This window comes from Cervus canadensis, chromosome 3, assembly GCF_019320065.1.
Source record: "Cervus canadensis isolate Bull #8, Minnesota chromosome 3, ASM1932006v1, whole genome shotgun sequence".
Classification (NCBI taxonomy): domain Eukaryota; kingdom Metazoa; phylum Chordata; class Mammalia; order Artiodactyla; family Cervidae; genus Cervus; species Cervus canadensis.
Window position 1 is genome coordinate 90,149,586 of NC_057388.1, and position 23,067 is coordinate 90,172,652.

Here is a 23,067-nt window from a genome sequence, read left to right on the forward strand (position 1 = left end):
TGTTCCCAAAGCAGAGGGATCCAGTGCATATCAAAGGTGAGGCAAGTTATGTGAAGTGAGGTTGGAGAAATAGTTAAGTCTGATTATTCAGTGCCTTGTACAATACAAATACAAGAAATTTGGGGTTTTTTTCACCTAAATAATATAGAAGGTTTTGAAAGGTTTAATGCTAAGGGCTTTTTTTTGTTGTTTTAATTGAAGTGTAGTTGATTTACAGTGTTCTGTTAGTTTCTGGCATACAGTTGATTTAATTTTCTATAGTATGTGCATATTCTTGCCACCTGTTGCCAAGAATACACACATACTATAGAAACTAGCGTGCTGCAGTCCCTGGGGCCACAAAGAGTCACAACTGAGCAAGTGAACTGAGTGTGTGTATACATATTTATGTGTATATATTTATGCTCTTGTTCAGATTCTTTTCCATTGTAGTTTTTTATAAGATACTGAATGTAAAGTTTTCTGTACTACACAGTAGGACCTTGTTACTTGTCTATTTTACATATAGTAGTTTGTATCTACTAATCCCAAATACTTACTTTATCCCTCCACCCCCATCCTTTCCCCTTTGGTAACCATTAGTTTGTTTTGCCTGTGAACCTGTTTCCATTTTGTAAATAAGTTTGTTTGTGTTGTATTTCAGGTTCCATCCACATGTAATTTGATATCTTATGGTTTTTGTCTCTCTCCGTCTGATTTACTTCAGTTCAAATGATAATCTCTAGGTCCATCCATGTTGCTGAAAATGAATGCTAGGGTTTTGATCTGATTAAAGTTTTGAAAATGTCATTCTTTTGTCTAAATGTACATTTTCCAAGTGTTTAATATTGACAGCATGCCTGTAAATTGCATTGTCCAAAGGTTATGTGTACAACAGGCTATGTGCACATCCTTTAACTGAAGATTTTTATGGCAGAGTTTAGCATCTGGTTAGAACCTGCCTAAAACTGTTGCCATTATTACTTAGAGTTGTGAAACCTCAGCGGCTCTGCTGGCATATTAGAGTGAAACTGAAGTTACTTTCTTCTCATTTTTCTTTCTTATTTTTTCCATCTCTCCCTTTCTCCTTTCCTTAGGTCACTTCCTTCCATCCTCCTTCCTTTATTTCTCTCTTTCTTATTTTTTCCATCTCTCCCTTTCTCCTTTCCTTAGGTCACTTCCTTCCATCCTCCTTCCTTTATTTCTCTCTCTTCCTTCCCATTTTCCCCTTCTTCTCTGCTCCCTTCTTTAAGTCCCCTTGTTTCTCTCTCTTTGTCTGTCTTCCTGGTGCATCCTCCACTCCTCCCCTAAGAGGGGCTTCTCAAAGGTGGCCAGGATTGAGAATCACTCTTCTAGCTCTCCAAAGCCTATCTCAGTCCTTAATCAAGTAAACCTGGACAGGTTACTTAATGTTACACCTTATTTTGCACGTCTATAAGTGACCTAAATTATATTTTAAGTAAAATGGTATCTCATAGCCACTCTAGGAGTAGAATTGGATTGACACTGGTTTGGGCTGGTGTTATTGTTGGGTACCTCAGTTTTCACAAGTGTATGTCAGTACTGCCTACAGGTTCATTGATCTATCCAATAATCAAGTCATACTAGTTTTACCTCCATCTTCTCTGTGTTCTCATTGCTAGTTCACTAGTTTGGCCTGCCAACACCTGTTTGACCTCTGTCTCTAGTATTCTTCCTGTGTATCCCATCCCTCCCCCAACCCTTTCTTCACACTTTGAGCAGAACGCAACTGTTTCTGTGTTACCAATTAAGTACAGAACCGTATACTGACATTTATTCAACAAATATCTTTTGGTCACCTTCTAGGTGCCAGATAATCTAAGCACTAGGGATAAAACTATAAATAAGAGCTCTGACTTCATGGATATTATAGTTGTGCATAGGGAAGAAAAAGAAGTAGATTAACACCTTACCTTTTGATTAGTACTAATAAGATAAGAAAATACCCTTATTTTTGGCCATGCGACACAGCTTGTGGGATCTTAGTTCCTGAACCAGAGATCGAACCCAGACCCCCAGCAGTGAAAGCTCCAAGTCCTTATCACTAGACCACCCCAGGATTCCCAGAAAATCTTTTAAAAATATAAACCTGGTCATTTTTCTCTCCCTTGCTTAAGATGGTTTTTTTTAAATTGTTCTTCTTTGCCCTCAGATTAAGTCTAAACTCAGCCTAACTCACAGATTCCTTTATGATATGCCTCAGCTTAGTTAGTTCCCCATTCTTGATATCCACCCTCACCTTGCCACTAATTCTTTTTTTCATGACCACTGAATATTAATTATCGATGGCATATTTTTTCATGCCTTTGAGTTTTTTCCCATACTGTTCTCCCTGCCTAAGTCACTCTTTCCTCCTACCTCCAAAGTGTAGCTGATTTTTGCTCATCTTTCGGATCTTAGCCTATAGAGCATTGTCTCCTGAAATTCTTTAACTCCTCAAACCCAGGTTAGGGATTAGAGCATATCGTTTTAACCTTAGTTTTTAACATGATTCTGAATATTCATCTGGCAGTATAATCTTGACTCTGCTTTTCAAAACCTGAAAAAAAAAAACCTGCTGAAATACACAGACTTTATTCAGGATTTCTTAAAGAGTATGCAATTTTTTCAGTACCCTTAATCTAAAATTTTTTTCATTGGCTTAAGTTAGATCCATTAGAAGACCTCATGTCAGAACTATGGTATGTGTATTGTCCTCCCATAGAGTTACTTTTAGCTGATTTTTAAAAGTCTGTTTAAATTTTAATTTTATCTTGCTAAATAATTATTTATTTTGTAAGCCATTCAGAGTCCTTTTAAGGACAAGACAGAGTACTATTTAAACTTCTATATTATTAAATATTCTTAGAAAATAGCAATTTTATTATATGAATGCTCTGTAGTTTATTTAAACATTCTATTTATTAACTTCTTCTAAACCTGTTTTATTATAGTTAATTAGTATAATTTGAGATGGACTTAATACGTAATTGCTATGTTTCTGTGATTCAGTAACGTGAGTTATTTGATTAAAACTGCTTTTATGTGAGCTTCAAATTGGATTGTTTACAGTCATAGAAGAAATTAGTATGAACTGTTGAGACTACCAATTAGAGATAGTATATCTAGTTGTAAAATTACTGCTGCTTGTTATAATTTCTTATTGTGTCAGATACTGTAAAATCTTAAATGATTGCTATTTATAATTACTTAAATGAATTAAATCAGATTTAGCCTTTTAAGATCTAAAGAAACATCAACTCTTTTTTTTTTTTTTCAACTCTAATTTTTTTTTGTTTTTTTTTAAAAAAAGAAAAAAAAAAACTCTCGGCCTTGGCAGAGCCTGCCGGCCGCTTCGCCGACCGCCCGAACCGCCAGAAGCTGCGGGCCCGGGGGCCGCTGGGGGCCTTCCTCTTGTGGTGTGAGTTGCCCATGGTGGGCGCGGGAGCCGGCGCGGGAACCCTAGCGCAGCCCTACCAGCCCGGCCGCCGGGCCCGCAGCCACAGGAGGGACTCTAATTTTTTTAACTAGAGTATAACAGTTTTATGTTTTCCTTAGAAGGAAATTACAATTTAAATCAGTGGATTGACAGCTGTTTAGAAAAAAAGGATTTACTGGTATTGTGTCTAACACATACATAATTACATCAAAATTCAGCACATCAAAAATTTGAGTTTATTTCTGAATAACTTTTGGCAATAGGTCTGTGAACACAGGGGGTTTAGCAGACTTCCCATATGTAAGCTCTGTTTAACACTAATTGAAAATTATGTTTAGAAGATCTGTCACACAACTAGAACTTTATGGTTTGCTCTAGAAACTCAGCTGACAGTAATGGAACTACTTTCTTATATTTGTTTTTTTTATTCAAGGAACAAACATATATTGTGTCTTCAACATTTGCCAGATACTAAATAGGGCACTGATGATACAGAACTCTTACAAACATCTAGTTCCTATTCTATAGTAATTAGTATGTTTACTTGTTGTGTTCCTTAAATTCTGTTGACTCTATTTTCCCACATCTGCCAGTGTTTATACTATTCTGTCCTAACCATAGTGGCAGATTGTTATAATTGAAAGAATAGTGAATTCAGAATCAGAAGTTTTGATCTTTCTTCATCTGGGTCTGCCACTCATCCTTCTGTAGCTTTGGCAAAATTGTGTAATTTCTCTGGACCTGCTTGTTCATCTGAAAACAAGGGGATTGGACCAGTTGATCTTAAAGGCTCATCATCTAGCTCCAAAATTTTGACAGTTAAATTTTGTTCCTTTTTGCTGTTATCAGGCTGTAAAAATTTAAAATGAGGGCTGTGTTAGTCATGCCTGCAAGATTTGATTTATCTATAAACATTTTGATGAAAACTTTAAATGCAAAATCTTACTGATTTTCAGCCTGGGAATGTGCTTATTGACATTGGTGTTTTGTTTTTCTTTAATCTTTGTGTGTGTGTGTGTATAAGTACCTATATTTTTGACCCTTCTACTCTTACCAGTTAACTAAATAAGGTCAGTTCAGCAGTATAGAGAAGACTCTGAAACTAATGTTTTGCTGTCATTTACACAGATTAGTTACTGAGTTAGGAGATGGGAGTGCCTATTTTTAATGTAACTAGATTTCATTGCTTTCTGTTTAGCATCTTTTGTATTAAGTGTGCCATTATTCTGATAAATTGGATTATGTCCTTTTTTTTTTTTTATCAACATTACTGGTGGTAATAACTTTCCATAACTTCCCCCTTTCACTCTTGCAGGGGTGTTTTTGCCCATTATAAGCTTGTAAAGTTATTCATATTTTCAATATAAAATTTAGGTCATTTGGGACTTCCCTGATGAAGTGGATAAGAATCAGCCTGCCAGTGTAGGGGACATGGGCTCAGCCTTGGTCTGGGAAGATTCCACATGCTGGAGAGCAACTAAGCCAATGTGCCACAACTTTGGAGCCCGTGCTGTAGGGCCTGCAAGCCACAACTCCTGAGCCTGTGTGCTGCAACTGCTGAGGCCCATGCTCCTAGAGCCTGTGCTCCACAGCAAGAGGAGCGCCTGCCGTGAGAAACCTCTGCACCGCAACGAAGAGTAGCCACCAGTTGCCATAACTAGAGAAAGGCTGCATAAAACAACGAAGGACCAGTGCAGCCAAAAGTGAAAAAAAAAAAAAGAAAATTTAGGTCATTTGATAGTAAATGTGAATTAAAGTTCACCTGTAAAAACAAACATTCAAGAACACTAAAGACAGTTTTGATAATGAAAGATAATATAATACTACCAAGTATTTAGAAAGGTACAATTTTGTGCAGATTAATGGAAGGGAATGCAACAGATACTATAAAATATACCTAATTACATATGAGAATTTAGTATATGGTAAAGTGGCATTTCCAGTCAGAGAAGGAAAATAGATTATGCAATAAATGACACTGAGATGTCACTTAAGACCTGACAAGCAAAAAGCAAAATCCTGACTCTAATTGATGTCTATACACAACAAAAAAAATTCTGGGTATACTCAAGTTTTATACTTAACAAATAAAAATATAAGTCTAATTGCTTTTAATAATCTAGGATGGAGAAGCCTTTCCAACCTTGACAGAAAACCCAGAAGCTGTTAAAAAAAAAAAAAGAGAGAGACTTAGTTTGATTTTTTGCAAATTAAAAATCATATATGGAAAAATATTTAAGTGTCTAATGATAAATGACAGACTAGGAACTGAGACAAAGGTTAATGTCCTACTTTTTAAACAAAAAACTCTTACAAATCAATAAAAAAGGAACAATTTTCTAGTAGAACAGTGACAAATGATAGAACTAGATAGTTCAAAGAAAAAAACAATTCAAGTAGCTTGACAGATTTACTTTTGTATAATGATCAGCTCCATTCATAATTTTTAAAATGTAAATTAAAGGATCATTCATTGAATGTTGTTATCTAATAAAATATAAACATATACTCTTTGACCAAGCATTTTTTTCCAGAATTTACCCTGCTCACACATGTACAGATGCATAAAAGTAAGTTACACAGAGATACTTAATGTGACATTGTTTACAAGAGTTAAGAAATCCAAAAACAACTTTACCCACCAGCAGCTAACCAGTTATGTTTGAGCTCTTCAGTGAGATGAATTCTTTGTAACTTCATGCAACTGAGATAGATGAATAAATAACTACATTGTTGGGTGTCAAAAGCTAGTTGGAATTTTACAAAAAGCAAATAATGAGTGGTAGAAACCCAGGTTCAGGTAAAATAATAGTTCTAATAAAATCCAAAAATTTATGTGGAACTGCAGAAGACCCAGAATTGCCAAAGTAATCCTGAGAAAGAAGGACAAAGCTGGAACTATAACCCTTCCAGACTTAAGACTATACTACAAAATGCAGTAACCAAAACAGCATGGTATTCACACAGAACAAATCAACAAAACAGAAAAGGAAGCCCAGAAATAAATCCACATACTTATGGTCAGTTAGTCTGCAACAAAGGAGGCAAGAATATACAGTGGAGAAAAGACAGTCTTTTCAACAAGTGGTATTGGGAAAACTGGACAGCTATGTGTAAAACAATGAAATTAGAACATTCCCTTGTCCAAAAATAAACTCAAGTTCATCCATATACAGAAATAAACTCAAAATGGTTTAAAGATCTAAATGTATGATGACACCATAAAACTCCTAGAAGAAGACATAGGTGAAACACCGACATAAATCTTAGCAGTATTTTCTTAGATTAGTCTCAAAGCAAAAGAAATAAAAGCAAAAGTAAATGCAGCCTAATGAAATTTTAAAAGGTTTTGCACAACAAAGGAAACGGTCAACAAAATGAAAAGATGACCTATGGAATGAGAGAACACATTTGCAAGTGATGCAGCTAACAAGAAATTTATATCCAGAATATGCAAACGGCTCATACAACTCGATGTCGAAAAACAACCCAGTCAAAAAGTGGGCAGAAGACCTGAATAGAAATTTTTCCAAAGAAGACATTCTGGTGGCTAACTGGCTGTTAGTCAGTCGTGTCTAACTCTGCGACCCCATGGCTGTAGCCTGCCAGGCTCCTCTGTCCGTGGAATTCTCCAAGCAAGAATACTGAAATGAGTAGCCATTTCCATCTTCTGGGGATCTTCCCAACCCAGGGATAAAACCCAAGTCTCCTGATTCTTTACCGTCTGAGCCACCAGGGAAGCCCAAAAAGATTCACAGCATCACTAATTATTAGAGAAATGCAAATCAAAATCACAGTGTGGTATTGCCTCACACCTGTCAGAATGGCTATCATCAATATGTCTACAAACAGCAAATGTTGGAGGGGGTGTGGAGGAAAGGGAACCCTTGTACTCTATTGGTGGAAATGTAAATCAGTGCAGCCACTATGTAAAACAATGTGGAGGTTACTTTAAAAGCTAAAGATAGGACTATCATATGATACAGGTATTCCGTTCCTGGGTGTATATTTGGAAAAAGTAATTTGCAAAGATACATGAGCCCCAATGTCAATAGCAACACTATTTATAATAGCCAAGACGTGAAAGTAACCCAAGTGCCTGTCAACAGACAGTTGACCTAAGAAGATGGCTAACTGTCTGTGTGTGTATAAATATTTTTGTGGGTTAGTTGCTCAGTTGTGTCTGACTCTTTGCTACCCCATGGGCTATATGTAGCTTACCAGGCTCCTCTCAGCTATAAAATAAGAATGAAATACTGCCATTTGCAGCAGCATGGACGGACTTAGAGAATATAATGATTAATGACATGTCAGAGGAAGACAAATACTATATAATACCACTTGTATGTGGAATCTAAAAAAATAATACAGATGAATATATATAGAAAATGAACTTCTGGTTACCTAAAGAGAGGAGGAAGGAGGGACAAATTAAGAATTAAGGGATAAACAGATACAAACTACTGTTTTTAAACCCATAAGCAACAGGGATTTCCTGTATAACACAAGGAATTGTACCCAGTATGTTATGATAACCCATAATGGACTGCCTGGAGAAGGAAATGGCAGGCCACTCCAGTATTCATGCCTGAAAAATCCCAGGGACAGAGTAGCCTGGTGGGCTATTGTCCATGGGCTCACAAAGAGTTGAACATGACTGAACACACAGCATATAATGGAATATGATCTGCAGAGAAAAGAATCACTGGGCTGTACACCTAAAACTAACAAATCAATTTCAATGAAAGTAAATAGCAGTTTTAAACTGGAGCTACTGCTGAAACTGAGTAGGGTCTCATTCAACACTTTAAATGTCCCAGATTTAGAAGAAAGGAATGTGGCATACACTGTCAGTTGCTACCGTATAATCATTAGCTCTTGTTAACCAAACCATGATTTTGTTTACTGACAAGTTGCCCAACCCCAGGAGTTGAATAGTGAATATTCTAAAATAGTCATTTTTATCCTTTACCAAATTATTTCATTTTCCCTGCCTTCCATGTGATACAGTTCTGACCAATGAGCACAAGGAAAGGCTCTAGGAGGACATTTGCAAAAACTATTTTCCAGAAGAAAGCAAATGCTGAAAGAGAGTCTTTTCCCTCTCTGGTTTGAATACTCTGTAAAACAATGTGATGCTTAGAGCTGGTACTGGCAACTTGAAAAGAATGGAAAGCCAAGAGAATTCTAAGAATGTTAACCTAGCATTATTATTTGGTTGAATTGCTGAAACCATTCTGGAACTATCTACTTGCAAAATTTTATTTTATGAACTAATTTATAATTATTCAGATTTTCTGTTACTTGAAGCTGAAAATATTCTAACAAATAGAGAATTTGTGAAAATCTGTTTTTGTTAAACTTCATATTTCTGTGAAAGTTGCTCAGTTGTGTCCGCCACTTTGCAACCCTGCCAGGCTCCTCTGTCCATAGAATTCTCCAGGCACGATTACTGGAGTGGGTAGCCATTCCCTTCTCCAGGGGATCTTCCCAACCCAGGTCTCCCTCATTGCAGCCAGATTCTTTACTGTCTGAGCCACGAGGGAAGCTCATATTTCTGTGGCAGTTCTGAAAATTATTTTTTCCTGTCTTAAAGTAATAGTAATGAAAATGTAGGTACATTGGATCATGAAGCAAAAATAGAGTTCAGATTAGTTCATGAATGCAAAAAAGTATCTTCCTCAGAAATTGAAATAACTTTTTATGTTTTTATCCTCCCTATAAGGTTTCCTTGTATTACAAATTCTGGTAATCTCGTAAATCAAAGAGGAAAAAAATATGTGAGTCAGCCTGTCAGATAAAATATTTTACTTGATTTCCCTTTTATCTGTTCTATTTCAAGTTTTAAAGATGCTAATGAAAAAATAGTAGAGTTGAACAATTATCATTGTCATTTCTTGGAAAAACTATAGAAATAACAGGTTGGCAATAATAGTTGTAGTACAATTCTTATTCTCTATTTTCGCAGACAAGAGCCCTTTCAAAATGTGTTCCTGACTAGCATATGATCTGTTTGATTAATTTTTGAGTCCGTTTTTCAAGAATGGTTAAAGTTCCTGGCATTCAGTCACTTTTTAGCAGTTGAATCTGAAATGCTTTAATATATTGTATGTTGCAGATCCTCTGTCCTTTGCCCCTCCTGTGGATACTACCCATTAGAAACTATTGAATCTTTTCAAGACAGGCTTGTTTTCTTCTTGGGAAGAGAATTAATACAGAATTAATCATTATGACATGTTGGACAGAAAACTTCTTTCTTGGTTTTGACCTTTAGGTCTTTTTAGTTTTTGATAGTGCCATTTTTGTTAGACTAGTTTTTATTTTTATAAAATTATTACAGAAATGATGTGATATGCATAAATAAGCTACTGATTCCCTTCCCCAAAATCAGTCTTGAAAAAATAAAATGAGAGGCAGCTGGCCTCCATGAACTTTGAGACACAGGCAGTCTCTCCACTAAAATACCTTGAGTTAATTCTTGTTCCTTCACTATGGAAACTAGCAGTAGTAGCCCATACCACTAGTGCCAGAATCCAGAGAACAACATTATGGCAATGCAGAAACCCTAGTGCAGTGAAGGACTGATAAACGCAGATGTGGACTGACCATCTCCTCTCAGTAGTTCATTTCTTCCTCTCTCTACCTTCAGGTCCAGGGTTTCAACCTGGGAAATACTTGCATAGAGGTGTGGTAGTAAAAGGAAGTGAGGTATCAGTTCTCAGTTTCTGTGCTTCAGTATCTACCCAATGACTCTTTGCCTCCAGTTTGTTTAAACTCGTTGGTGCTGAGAGTAGTTAAGGCCTGGCCTCTGGTGACCCCGAGTACATATCTTGATAGAATTGCTGATACCCAAGAAACATTATCTCACAGACTAATAAAGCTAAACATTTGAGAATTGCAGCTGTCCCTAAAGAAATTGGTAAGGTAACAACATACATGATTTAAAGCAAGATTATTATAATAGATGAACCACGAATTTAAAACAACTGTGATCAGTATAAAGATATGAGGGAACACATATTAGTAAAATGAAATAAGATCATAAAATTAGAACCAAATGGAAATATTAGGTATGAAAAATCTATTTGAAATGAAGAATGCAACAAATATTATAAATAGAATGGATATGAATGAATTAATTAGTTAAAAGATTAGAATGACTACTCTTCCAGGAAGAAATAGGAAAGAAATAAAGATCAAGAGATGAAAAATAGAAGGAGCAGCACTCAGTGTTCATTGCAGCACTGTTTACAATAGCCAAGACAAGGAAGCAACCTAAAGGTCCATCAGCAGATGAATGGATAAAGAAGACTGGTACATATATGCAATGGAATATTACTCTGCCATTAAAAAGAATGAAATAATGCCATTTACAGCAATGTGGATGGACCCAGAGATTATCATACTGATTGCAGTAAGCCAGAGAAAGATATGTCACACATACGCAAAATCTTAAAAAATGATACAAATTGCACTTATTTATGAAACAGAAACAGACTCTCAGAGAACCAATTCTTGGTTATCAGAGGGCTGGTGTCATGGGGAGGGATAGATTAGAAGTTTGGAATTGACAAGTGCACACTACTTTATATTTAAAATAGATAACCAACAGACCTACTAATTAGCACAGAGAATTCTCAGTAAATAGTAATAACCTAAATGGGAAAAGAATTTGAAAGCAGACACTTGTATATATGGGAAAAGGAAAAGATATGGAGAAGAACTGTGCAAGTACCAACATCTTAACAGCAGTTCCAGGAGAAGACAAAAATGAAATTTTAAGAAGTTGAAATAATTGAAGAATTAAAGATAATTGAAGAGATAAATTTCCTAGAATTCAGAAAAGATAAAAGGTTTTAGATTGGTGAAAGGGCTTATAGTATGCTAAATGGGAAAAATAAGGGAGAACACATACTTAAGACATATTTATTAAAGTGAAATTAGGAATGTTAAAGACGTAAAGGAAATTCTGAAAGATTTCAGAGAAAGAGTTGGTAATCTGTAGGGAACAAGATAGATAGCTAGATGTCAGTCAACAGCAAAGTGAATGGAAGAAAATAGTAAACTTTAAAAATGCTCAAGGAAAACATCTATGAACCAAGCAATTTATATCCCCCTAACTTTCATATGATGGTAAAGTAAAATATTATCAGATATTTTTGCCTTGAAGTTTACCATATGAAGACCTATATTGGAAACCCATTTGAAAACAAGACACATGAGAAATCTAGAGGTGAGAGGTGGTAATCAAATTATCTTGAGGAAATTTATTGTTGACTGAAGGAAAACATTAGAATCAAAATTCTAAGCATGAAAATATGATGAGGGAGGGGGAAGAGGCACTATATAAATTCAGTGTTGTGATTGGACTTACAGAGAAGAAAATGTTCTGTATTATTAAAACTTTTTCATTCCAAAATGTCTTATACACAGTGCTTAAGACCTAATGGGCCTTTATTTCCTTTCAAGCGTCCTTTTCTTTTCCTGTGTCATATATCACTGCCACTGTTTCTTCTATCCCATGTCATTCTTTATGTTGGATTCATTTTTGTTTAGTTGGAATAGCTCCTCAAAGAATTTTTTCAGATGCAGTCATCAGTATAAACTTTAATATATCTGCTGATCCAAAAATTCCTTTATTTTGCCCTCACTATTGGGGTTGCTAGTTTAATAGGAAATAGAATTTTTAGTTCCATATCTTTTTAAGTTCCAAGAAATTTTTAAGTTAATTGCTTGATTGTATTCTAGCATTCTTTATTACTGATAAAAGGTCTAATGTTAGTTTGATACTTATTCCTCTGTATACAATAACCTGCTTTTTTCTCTCTGGAAGCTTTTAGAATTTTCTTTTAATCCCTGAAGTTTTGAAATTTCACTAGGAGATGTGTGTGTGTATGCGCGCGTGCGTGAGTGCTTAGCACCCCAAGCTCTTTCAAACAGAATACCACTTATTTCTTCTCTTCAGGAAAGTTTTCTTTATTTCTTCTTTCTACATTATTTCATTTTTCCTTCTGGTGCACTTTTCAGAGAAATTTTTTACTTCCATGGCTTTATCCTCTGTGTCCCTTAACATTTTTCTGTATCTTAATCAATTTCTGTATCTTTATGCTATGTATTCTGATAATTTATCAGTTATATCTTGAAATGACTGACTTTGTTTTTACTATACACATTTTGTTTTCATTCTATTATTTGATTTTTTGGTATAGTTCTACTTTTTAATGTCTTTTCATACTCTCTGCCTTTTTTTTATGGAAGTTTATTTTTGTGTTACACATGTAATATTTTCTTTACTTTCTACAAAGATAATGAGTTTGTGTTTTTTCTTCAGAGTTCTGTTCCTTTCTGTGATTTATCTTTTCTTGTTGTTCTGTTTGTTCATCTAGGTCCCTCTCTTTACATTGCTGATTTTTTTCTCATATTATCATGTGATTCTTGTCTAAACATTAAAATTTGTGAATAAAGGACTACATCAGTTTAAAAAGGTAGTTGACAGTGGTTTCCGGTGCATTGTATGTCTCTCTTTTTTTCAATAGACTTCTCACTTTGACCAGACTCTGACTGACAGTTATGCAGTCTTGCTTATATGCATGCAGGCTTTCTTATAGGACGCACAAGCTGAGAATGGGAAGACAGGTTGGGACACGTACATGGTTGTCAGAGCACAGCTGCCCTCTTTCCTGTCTTCACCTGACGTCTGTGGTGCAGATTTGGAGTCACTTTAAGCTCTGCTCTCATTCTCACTCAGGCTCCTGTGTCCTTATTATAAGCTCCCCACAGGAGTCCTTCTCATGGTCCACTCCTGCTTTTTCTATCTGATGATTTACTCAGAAATTCTCCATCTTATATTGTTAGTGAGTTGGGCTCTCTTTTCCTTGGCTGTGATTTCTTTGTCAGTATAATCCCAACTGCTGTTTCTCAAGATTCCTCAGAATTTCTTATCTCTTGGTACTTTCTTGACGTTTCCAGTCCTGTTTTTTTGTTTTTCTTTTGGCTAGAATTCTGCCATTTCAAGTGGGATGCTGGGAAGGAAGGATAATGTGGTTAAGGTTTAGCTTGCTATCTAAAACCAAAAGCCCCAACCTTTCGATTTAATAAGCAACAGCTGTTGGTAGTAAAAATTGAACTCTAAAATGCCTACTAGGGCTAGACCATAATTCTTTGGTTTCTGTATATATGTAACATTTTACATGTAATTTTCTTTAGTAAGAATTCATAAAATCTTTGCTTAAAATGAAAAGTAAGTTTTTTTTCTGTCTGTTTACAATGGAGATAACAAATCCAGACTGCTTTTGAAGGTAGATATGGAAAACTTTATTTTTTTCTAATTGAAGTACTCTTGATTTACAATGTTGTATTAGTTTCTGGTACAGCAAAATGATTCCATCATATTCTTTTCCATTATAGATTATTCAGGATACTGAATATAGTTCCCTGTGGCATACAGTAGGACCATGTTGTTTATTTTGTATGTAGTAGTTTGTATCTACAAATCCCAAACTCCTAATTTATCCCTTCCTACCCTTTCTGCTTTGGTAACCATAAGTTTGTTTTCTATCTGTGAGTCTGGTTCTCTTCTCTAAATAAGTTCATTTGTGTCATACTTTAGATTCCACATGTAAGTGGTGGTATTTATCTTTCTCTAAAGACTTCACTTAGTATAACAAGGGCTAGGTCCACCCGTGTTGCTGTTGTCATTGTTCGGTCGCTAAGTCTTTTCCAGTTCTTTGTGACCCTATGAACTGCAGCATGCCAGGCTTCCCTGTCCTTCACTACCTCCCAGAGTTTGCTCAAACTCATGTCCATTGAGTCGGTGATGCCATCAACCATCTCAACCTCTGTCTCCCCCTTCTCCTGCCCTCAGTGTTTCCTAGCATGAGGGTCTTTTCCAGTGAGTCAGCTCTTCGCATCAGGGGGCCCAGAGTATTGGCACTTCAACTTCAGCATCAATCCTTCCAATGATTATTCAGGGTTAATTTCCTTGAGGATTGACTAGTTTGATCTCCTTGCAGTCCAAGGAACTTCAGTCTTCTCCAGCATCAAAGTTCGAAAGCATCAATACTTCGGTGCTCAGCTGCCTTTATGGTCCAACTCTCATATCTGTACATGACTACTAGAAAAACCATAATTTTGACTATATGGACTTTTGTCGGTAAAGTGATCTCTGCTTTTTAATATACTGTCTAGGTTTGTCATAGCTTTTCTTCCAAGAACCAAGCATCTTTGAGTTTTGTGGCTGCAGTCACTGTCCACAGTGACTTTGGAGCCCAAGAAAAAGAAATCTGTCACTGTTAATTAACACTTTTCCTCCATCTATTTGCCCCAAAGTGTTGGGACTAGATGGCCATGATCTTAGTTTTTTGAATGTTGAGTTTTGAGTCAGCTTTTTCACTCTCCTCTTTCACCTTCATCAAGAGGTTCTTTAGTTCCTCTTTGCTTTCTGCCATTAGGGTAGTATCATCTGCATATCTGAGGTTGTTGATACTTCTTCTGGCAGTCTTAATTCCAGCTCATGATTCATCCAGCCCAGTCTTTTGCATGATGTGTTCTGCATATAAGTTAAACAAGCAGGGTGACAGTATACAGCTAGGACGTACTGCCTTTCCCAGTTTTGAATCCATCTGTTGTTCTATGTCCAATTCTAACTGTTGCTCCTTGTCCTGCATACAGTATTCTCAGGAGACAAATAAGGTGGTCTAGTATTCTAACAGTGGAAACAGTGACAGACTTTATTTTTGGGGGGCTCCAAAATCACTGCAGATGGTAACTGCAAAATCAAAATTAAAAGACACTTACCCCTTGAAAGAAAAGTTATGACCAACCTAGACAGCGTATTTAAAAGCAGACATTAATTTGCCAACAAAGGTCCATCTAGTCAAGGCTGTTCTTTTTCCAGTAGTCATGTATGGATGTGAGAGTTGGACGATAAAGAAAGCTGAGCGCTGAAGAATTGATGCTTTTGAACTGTGGTGTTAGAGAAGACTCTTGAGAGTCCCTTGGACTGCAAGGAGGTCCAACCAGTCCATCCTAAAGGAAATCAGTCCTGAATATTTATTGGAAGGACTGATGTTGAAGCTGCAACTCCAATACTTTGGCCACCTGAGGCAAAGAGCTGACTCATTTGAAAAGACCCTGATGCTGGGAAAGATTGAAGGCAGGAGGAGAAGGGGACGACAGAGGATGAGATGGTTGGATGGTATCATCGACTCAATGGACAGGAGTTTGAGTAAATTCTGGGTGTTGTTGATGGAAGGGAGGCCTGGTGTGCTGCAGTCTGTGGGGTCGCAAAAAGCTGGACAGAACTGAGAGGCTGAACTGAACTGAGTATTCCTATCTCTTTACGAATTTTCCACACCTTGTTGTGATCCACACAGTCAAGGGCTTTAGTGTAGTCAGTGAAGCAGCAGTAGATGTTTTTCTGGAGCTCTCTTGCTTTCTGTATGATCCAACCGATGTTGACAACTTGATCTCTGGTTCCTCTGCTTTTTCTAAATCCAGCCTGTATATCTGGAAGTTTTGGTTCACATTCTGCTGAAGCCTAGCTTGAAGGATTTTGAGCATAATCTTACTAGCATGTGAAATGAGTGCAGTTGTCTGATAGTTTGAACATTCTTTGGCATTGCCTGTCTTTGGGATTGGAATGAAGACTGACCTTTTCTAGTCCTGTGGCCACTGCTGTGTTTTCTAAATTCGCTGGCATATTGAGTATGGCACTTTAGCAGCATCATCTTTTAGGATTAGAAATAGCTCAGCTGGAATTCCGTCACCTCCACTAGCTTTGTTCATAGTGATGCTTCCTAAGGCCCGCTTGACTTCACATTCCAGGATGTCTGGCTGTAGGTGAGTGATCACACCATCATGATTATCTGGGTCATTAAGATCATTTTTAGTATAGTTCTTCTGTGTACTCTTGCCACCTTTTCTTAAACTCTTCTGCTTCTGTTAGGTCCTTGCCGTTTCTGTCCTTTTTTGTGCCCATCTGTCCGTGAAGAGTGTGAAAAGGCAAAATCCATGTTGCTACAAATGGCATTATTTCATTCTTTTTTGTGGCTGAGGCGTGTTTATATATATAAATATATATATCTACACACACACACACACGTACATCTTCTTTATCCTTTTACCTGTTAGTGGACATTTAGGTCTCTTCCATGTCTTGGCTATTGTAAATATTGTTTCTATGAATATTGGGGTGGGTGTATCTTTTCAAATTAGAGGAAAAGCTTTATTTTTATTGGTTTCTTATTGAAATGTTCTTTGAATGGTTTGTGTAGAGTGGAATGGAAATAGGAATTAAACTTAAGTACAATTTGTAAAATTTAAGCAAATGGCCATTAACATAGATACATTCAGTGTAAGTTTGAATTAACCCTTAATTTTAGGAATTCTTTAGATATAAGTTTTCATTTTTATTTTTTAGAGAAAAAAATTTGAAATACTTTTATCTCTAGTTTTAGTTTTGTAACTAAATGATTTTAAAACATTGGGTTTTTTAGTGCCATTAAAATTGTCTTTTGAAACCTAAATTCTCTTCCCATGTAAATAGCAGCATTTCAGATATTAACGTAAAATTTTGTCCTTGAGAAATTTGAGAGGATGTGTGAGAATTTTTCACTTATTACTAAAAGTTCCCAGTATGTATACCCAGATTTTTTTTTCCCCTGTATTTTGGTTTAGATTGTTCTTCTTTTCTTATAACTATAAAAGCAATATATATTGGAAGTTTTCCTATTATATGATTAGAAAGTTAAAATGTCCTAACTTGCCCCTCTCCAATAGCTATTATTTTAATGTACTTAGAAATTTTTTTATATTCACATGCATGTAAATATTTTATATGTGAACATTTTTCTTGTCATTAGTATGCAATAAAAATTATATTTGTAAAGGTCTGTAAACTTAAGGATTAATAGAAATTCTGTCCTTGAGAGATTTTGCATTTGAATATTTTAGAGTGAAATATTTGAAAACCTCCAAAAAATTGCAGTGAAACATTTTTACTCATATTTTTCACAAGTTTCCATTCCAAGTCTCTCTTAGGCCAGTTCAGAGATTTTTATATTTTTGTGCTGATGGAAATAATGCTTGTTTATTGATACTTCCTTCCTGCTTTTGTTCATTCCACTCCATTGCATTCTTAACAGGCTCCTGATTGCTCTCTGTGTCTCAGGATCCCCTCACTGTGCCTGTCTCTGCTGCACACTCATTGTTGGTAGACATATCAAATGATGCTGTGATCCAGTGGGCAGAAAGGGGGTGGGAATTGACTCCTGTTGGGTACAGGGTTTGTTTTTGGAGTGATGAAAACATTGTAAAATTAGATTGTGATGATAGTTTTACAGTGGATATTAAAAAGACAACCAACCAAGCTATGTAAATAGGTGAATTACATGGTATGTGGTTACTATTCTGTAAAGTTGTTTAAAAAGCCAATAAAAGATTTAAATATATAACTGATGCAAAAATCAGTGTTATGTAGAGTAAAAGGCATATTGTATGTGAAAGAGCAAATAAATGGTAAGTCTATATTTTCTAATATGCTTTGTATAATCAAAGTAATTTTTTATAATTCTTATAATACACATTTGGTAAACGTGGAAGTCTTGCCTCCCTAAGTATTGTAAACTGGCCCACTGCTTTTGTTTTTAACGAACACTTGTCATTTTTTTCTTATGCTACAGAGCTGCTTCTAGGTAAAAATGTGACAGTATGGAAGAGGAAGCTTGTAAAACTTGGTCTTACATCCCTCTGCATTCTTCCTTGCCTTGTGTAGCCCAAGACTGTTTTACTCTCCTTTTAGTGTCTCTAGCCCTGTTTTAATAGAATTCAAAATCTCTTCCCCGCTCTGCTGATTTCCATTCCACCCATAAATTTCCATTTCCTCAGTGGGTCCTTATTTAAGGTAAACAGTTTGCTGCATTCATTTATAAAGCCATACATCTCTGATATTTGCGTTTTAAAAGATTATAGAATAGGGATTAGCAGATGTTTTCTATGAAGAACCAGCTATAATTACTGCCATTGCAGCTACTCAACCTTGCTCTTGTGGGGTGAAATCAGCCACAGACACAGTGTGAATGATTGACTGAGGCCTGATTTGAACCTAAGCAAATCAGATTGAAACTCCAATACTTTGGCCACCTGATGCGAAGAGCTGACTTAGAAAAGACCCTGATGCTGGGAAAGATTGAGGGCAGAAGGAGAAGGGGACGACAGAGGATGAGATGATTGGATGGCATCATCAACTCAATGGACATGGGTTTGGGTGGACTCTGGGAGTTGGTGATGGACAGGGAGGCCTGGCGTGCTGCGGTTCATGGGGTTGCAGAGAGTCGGACACGACTGAGCGACTGAACTGAACTGAAATCAGATTGAGCCATAGTTTGTCAACCCATGTTATTGAATTCTAAATGGAATGAAGAAATTCAAGGGCAAAAAATTTAGGCAGATATGTCCTGTGCTTCTACCATTAGTGAAAATGATTTCATTTCTTTACGTTTTATCTTTCTTCCAAGGTTATCTGAGGAACAGGTCAGAACCTAGGTACTTTTGAAAGTTTTCCAAGGTTTAATTAGAAAATACCAGGCTTTACATGACCACTGAAAACGGTGTAGAATGAGAGTTGAGGTTATTACTAAGGTTAGGTTAGTGTATGTGCATATCAAGATAAATGTATTTGTCTACAGATGCATATGTTACATATGTGTGTGTGCAGGCGGTTTTTTACTGTATTTACTGTGGGATACATTTGGATAGTCTCTAAAATATTCCTAACAAATTTATTGAATATGAATGTGAAAGACACATGAATTAAACTAGGAAAAAGTCAATATTGCATTATTTGACCCTACTAAAGTAGATAAAGACAAATGAGTATCAGTGTGGTTAGCATCTGCTTCTGTAGTATTATGGATTGATTGAGATGTTTTACTTAAAACTGATGTTTGTGTAGCTTTGTCAGCATGTGATACTTGTTCATGTATAAAAGAAATTTAATACTGAAACAATGGCATTGTTTTTAGTTCTGTGGCAAGTATGTTGTCAATCATAAAATTGTATTTCAACTAATATTTCCAAGCAACAGTAGTGAGAAGATTTGCATTTGCCATATCAGTGTTTTGCAAATTACTGGATAATCCAAAATGACCATCAGTCATTTAATGGCTTTCTCAGGAAAATAAAATATTTTCTCAGAAAATTAACTAGGGAGTCCAGACCACTCGAGAAAACAAAATGGCATATTTTACCCCCAAATGTTTTCTTTTTCTTGGAAACTTTGTCATTTCATTATATGTCTTGAACAGGTATTTTGGATGACTTTGACTTTATTAAACAAACCTGTGTGTCAAATTTTTGTTTTTCTTGGTCAAGATTTAAATATTTTGTCTCTGCTATTAAATTAGAGCCAGTCCAGAGGATAAATCAGTTAAATAAAGCATTGCCCCTTCCCTCAATAAAAATAATTACATTGCACACTCATTCTACCTCTTTCCTCCTTCTCACTCCATCCTGATAGTTATCATTCATTTATTCCAGCAAATAGTTGAGTAACTGTTACATGCCAGGCAGTTGCTTTAGGCACTGGGAACAAAACAGTGATCCAAACAACCTTTGCCCTTATAGAGCTTATGTTTTAGAGTGAGGAGAGGGCAATAAACAATTGATTATTGCTTAATATAAAAGTTATGTCATATGTTAGAAGATAGTTGTTGAAATAATGCTAACCTGTTATCTAATGTTAATACTGTCCTGTTATTTTCTCTTTCAATTTATAGTTCCAATGACAGGATTCACACAGAGAGCAACCATTGACCCAGAGCTGAATGAAATACATGTCTTATCTGGACTCAGCAAAGACAAGGAAAAGAGGGAAGAGAATGTCAGAAATTCATTCTGGATTTATGATATTGTAAGAAATAGTTGGTAAGTAGCTCTTGTCTGTGTTGTAATCCCTATGTAACATTTCTTTGAAGTTGAGGTTGTTGGTTTATTCCGAAGAGGGAAGTAGAAGGCTTACTTTAATTTGTGATGTCATACATTTTAATATAAATATTAGGGTTTGGAAGAGTCATTATTGGTGCCCATGTTTACAATGATGTTCAGCAATGGATTTTACCTCTGAATTTTTCAGTTAGTAGATACCTCCTGGTCTGAGCATCAAGAGAATTATATTTTAGACTAGCTTTTGCTACCATGTAGATGGGTAAGCTTGAGAACAATGTATTTTTAATGTTCCCAGTCCTTTCGTAGTTTTTATGAAATGAAGCAGTTTGACTAGAGCAAGATTGTGGAAAGGGGGGTATTATTATTTAGCATATTCAAACATAGGACCCTTTTGTCACAGTGCACCTCACAGAACTGCTATACATTTTTCTTTGAAAAACACTGACCTAGAGGACCCATTTCTAATATTCTGTAGTACTACCTAAGTGAATATTCTCCAGTACAGAGGAACTTCGATTCAGTGATGGAGGGTGATGCTCAGCAGCTAAGGGATTTGTTATCGTCTAAATAGGACATTTGTTTATAGTAAGAATGAAAGCAATCTGTTGTGAGTTTTTATTGTGAATAGATAAATATGATATCATCTCTTTCAGCCTTTGGTTTAAACTTTCATATATGCTGATCCTGTTTCATAACATGAAGTAGGTTGTTCTTAAATGAGATTTTTGATGGACATTAAAGAACTTCAGAACTCAGTTCTAACCAATTCAGATTCTTTTATATGAGAGTGACCAGAACTTTAAGATTTGATGTGAACAAATTTGTAATTTTTTGTTGGTAATTAGACATTGCACTAGTCTGTTTGCTACAATTATATTAACCTTATGTGTACTGCTAATTTTCTAGGATAGAATGCCTTAAAAGCAATGTCTTGCAGGTCTTGTGTCTATAAGAATGATCAAGCTGCAAAGGATAATCCAAGTAAAAGTCTTCAGGAGGAAGAACCATGTCCAAGATTTGCCCATCAGCTTGTATATGATGAATTACACAAGGTATCCTAATTATATTGACCGGTAAACTTTCTATGATGTACAATCAGAAAGAATCTCACAATAACTGTTTCTGATTATTTTCAGTAGATCTGAATAAAAATAACCAACATTTACTAGAATATGTAGCAGAGATGTCATTTCTCCCTGAAATTCCTTAAAAGAATAAACATTTTTGCATAATCCATAATTCCTGGCACATTTCTTATGAAAATGGCCAGTAGCCATTGCTTCTTAGCTGCATAGATCTGATATATAGCATGGCCTATTGTTTCTATAATATGAATATTCAAGTAGAAGATACAGTTTTCAGCACTTGTATACCTTTTTACATGATATGAAAAGGTATATATAACTTCCTGATTTTAGATTTTCCTGTTGTGTAAGAAATCTTTATTTTTCCTATGATTGACATATCTGTTCCATCAGCCTTGTGAAAATAGTCCTGAATTCTGAAGTTTTAGTGTCACTAAGTGTTCAGTGTGGTTTCTTTAGGTATTTCTCCCTTAAACTTTACATATAGTTTAATGATTGGACTCAGATTATGTAGTAAGTTACTGACAGAACCATATTCTTTCTGTTAAATTCTCAATCATTTGAGATCTTTAAGTAAATGATACCATTCGAAAACTAAAACCCCTTTCTCTGAGAGTCTCCCAAAGTGAAGGATAAATTAATTCCCATCTATAGGATAGAAATATCTCTGTTGTATAACACTGCTGATTATAAATGTTTCAAAATATCAAAAAATGCTTTACCACTTGAGTACAGAATATTACTAAACCTTTAATAGTGTCATTATGTCATTATTGCATTCCTTTCACATTTCTTATTTGGTATTGTCCGGGGAGTGTGTAATTTCCTCAGTTCTGTCTTGCAACAGCAAAAATTTGAAGTGGCAGACCAGTGTTACAGCTTGGTTACAGCTCAGTTTTATTTGGCAAGCAAGGGAAAATATATCCTCTGGCAGTGAGGGCAGACCAACCCAAAAGAAGCGTGAGGCTCAATTTTGACTCCTCTTTTTATGTTTTTCTCCTCCCCCTGAGCCTGCCCTATGTAAATTGGGCTAGCCAAGAGGGCTGTTTGCTTCACCTGAGGTTCTCACTCCAGTCCTTGGAACTTCCTTTGTTCTGTTTTTGTGGGCTTTTTCCTTTCTTTGTCTTTTAGCCACTGCTATATTGGACTCCTGTTTCCTATTCTAACTACCTAACAGTATTAATTGAATGATAGAATAATATTTTAAAAGTTATTTCACAAATCATACATCCCATTTAATATTCAACATTAAGGCTCATATTCAATTATATTCATATTGAAACATATTCAACAAAAGTAAGATGCTAAAATTTTTAAAACTTTCTAGTTACTGTTGACCTTCAGTGATTCAACTTGTGGGTCAGTTTTTTAAAAGATATTTTTTATTACAATCGACACTTGATTAACTTGATAATCCCCATTATTTGTTGCCTAAGCAAACTCTGTGTCTTAGAATAGTTTCTTACTACCATTGCTTTATTTTTATGTCTTCCGTTTTCAGTGTAACTGTGGTAATGCAACTTATTTTAACATGAAATGTAATTTAAGAAAGTAATCACAGTACTTTAAAGTAAAATGGAAGCTTAAGAAAAATCAGAGGAAGCCTTTGGTAGACATGCA

General features: G+C 35.7%; 1 protein-coding gene across 2 annotated transcripts in view; it reads left to right on the top strand.

Annotated features, from left to right (window-relative positions):
• The window catches only part of MKLN1 (muskelin 1), a 121,820-nt gene that overhangs the window by 78,726 nt on the left and 20,027 nt on the right, over positions 1-23,067 (top strand). For both annotated transcript variants that reach the window (XM_043463734.1, XM_043463735.1), the window contains 2 exons: positions 20,194-20,341; positions 21,300-21,414. In XM_043463734.1, the coding sequence (XP_043319669.1) occupies positions 20,194-20,341; positions 21,300-21,414 (263 nt within the window). The remainder of the gene's footprint in view (positions 1-20,193; positions 20,342-21,299; positions 21,415-23,067) is intronic.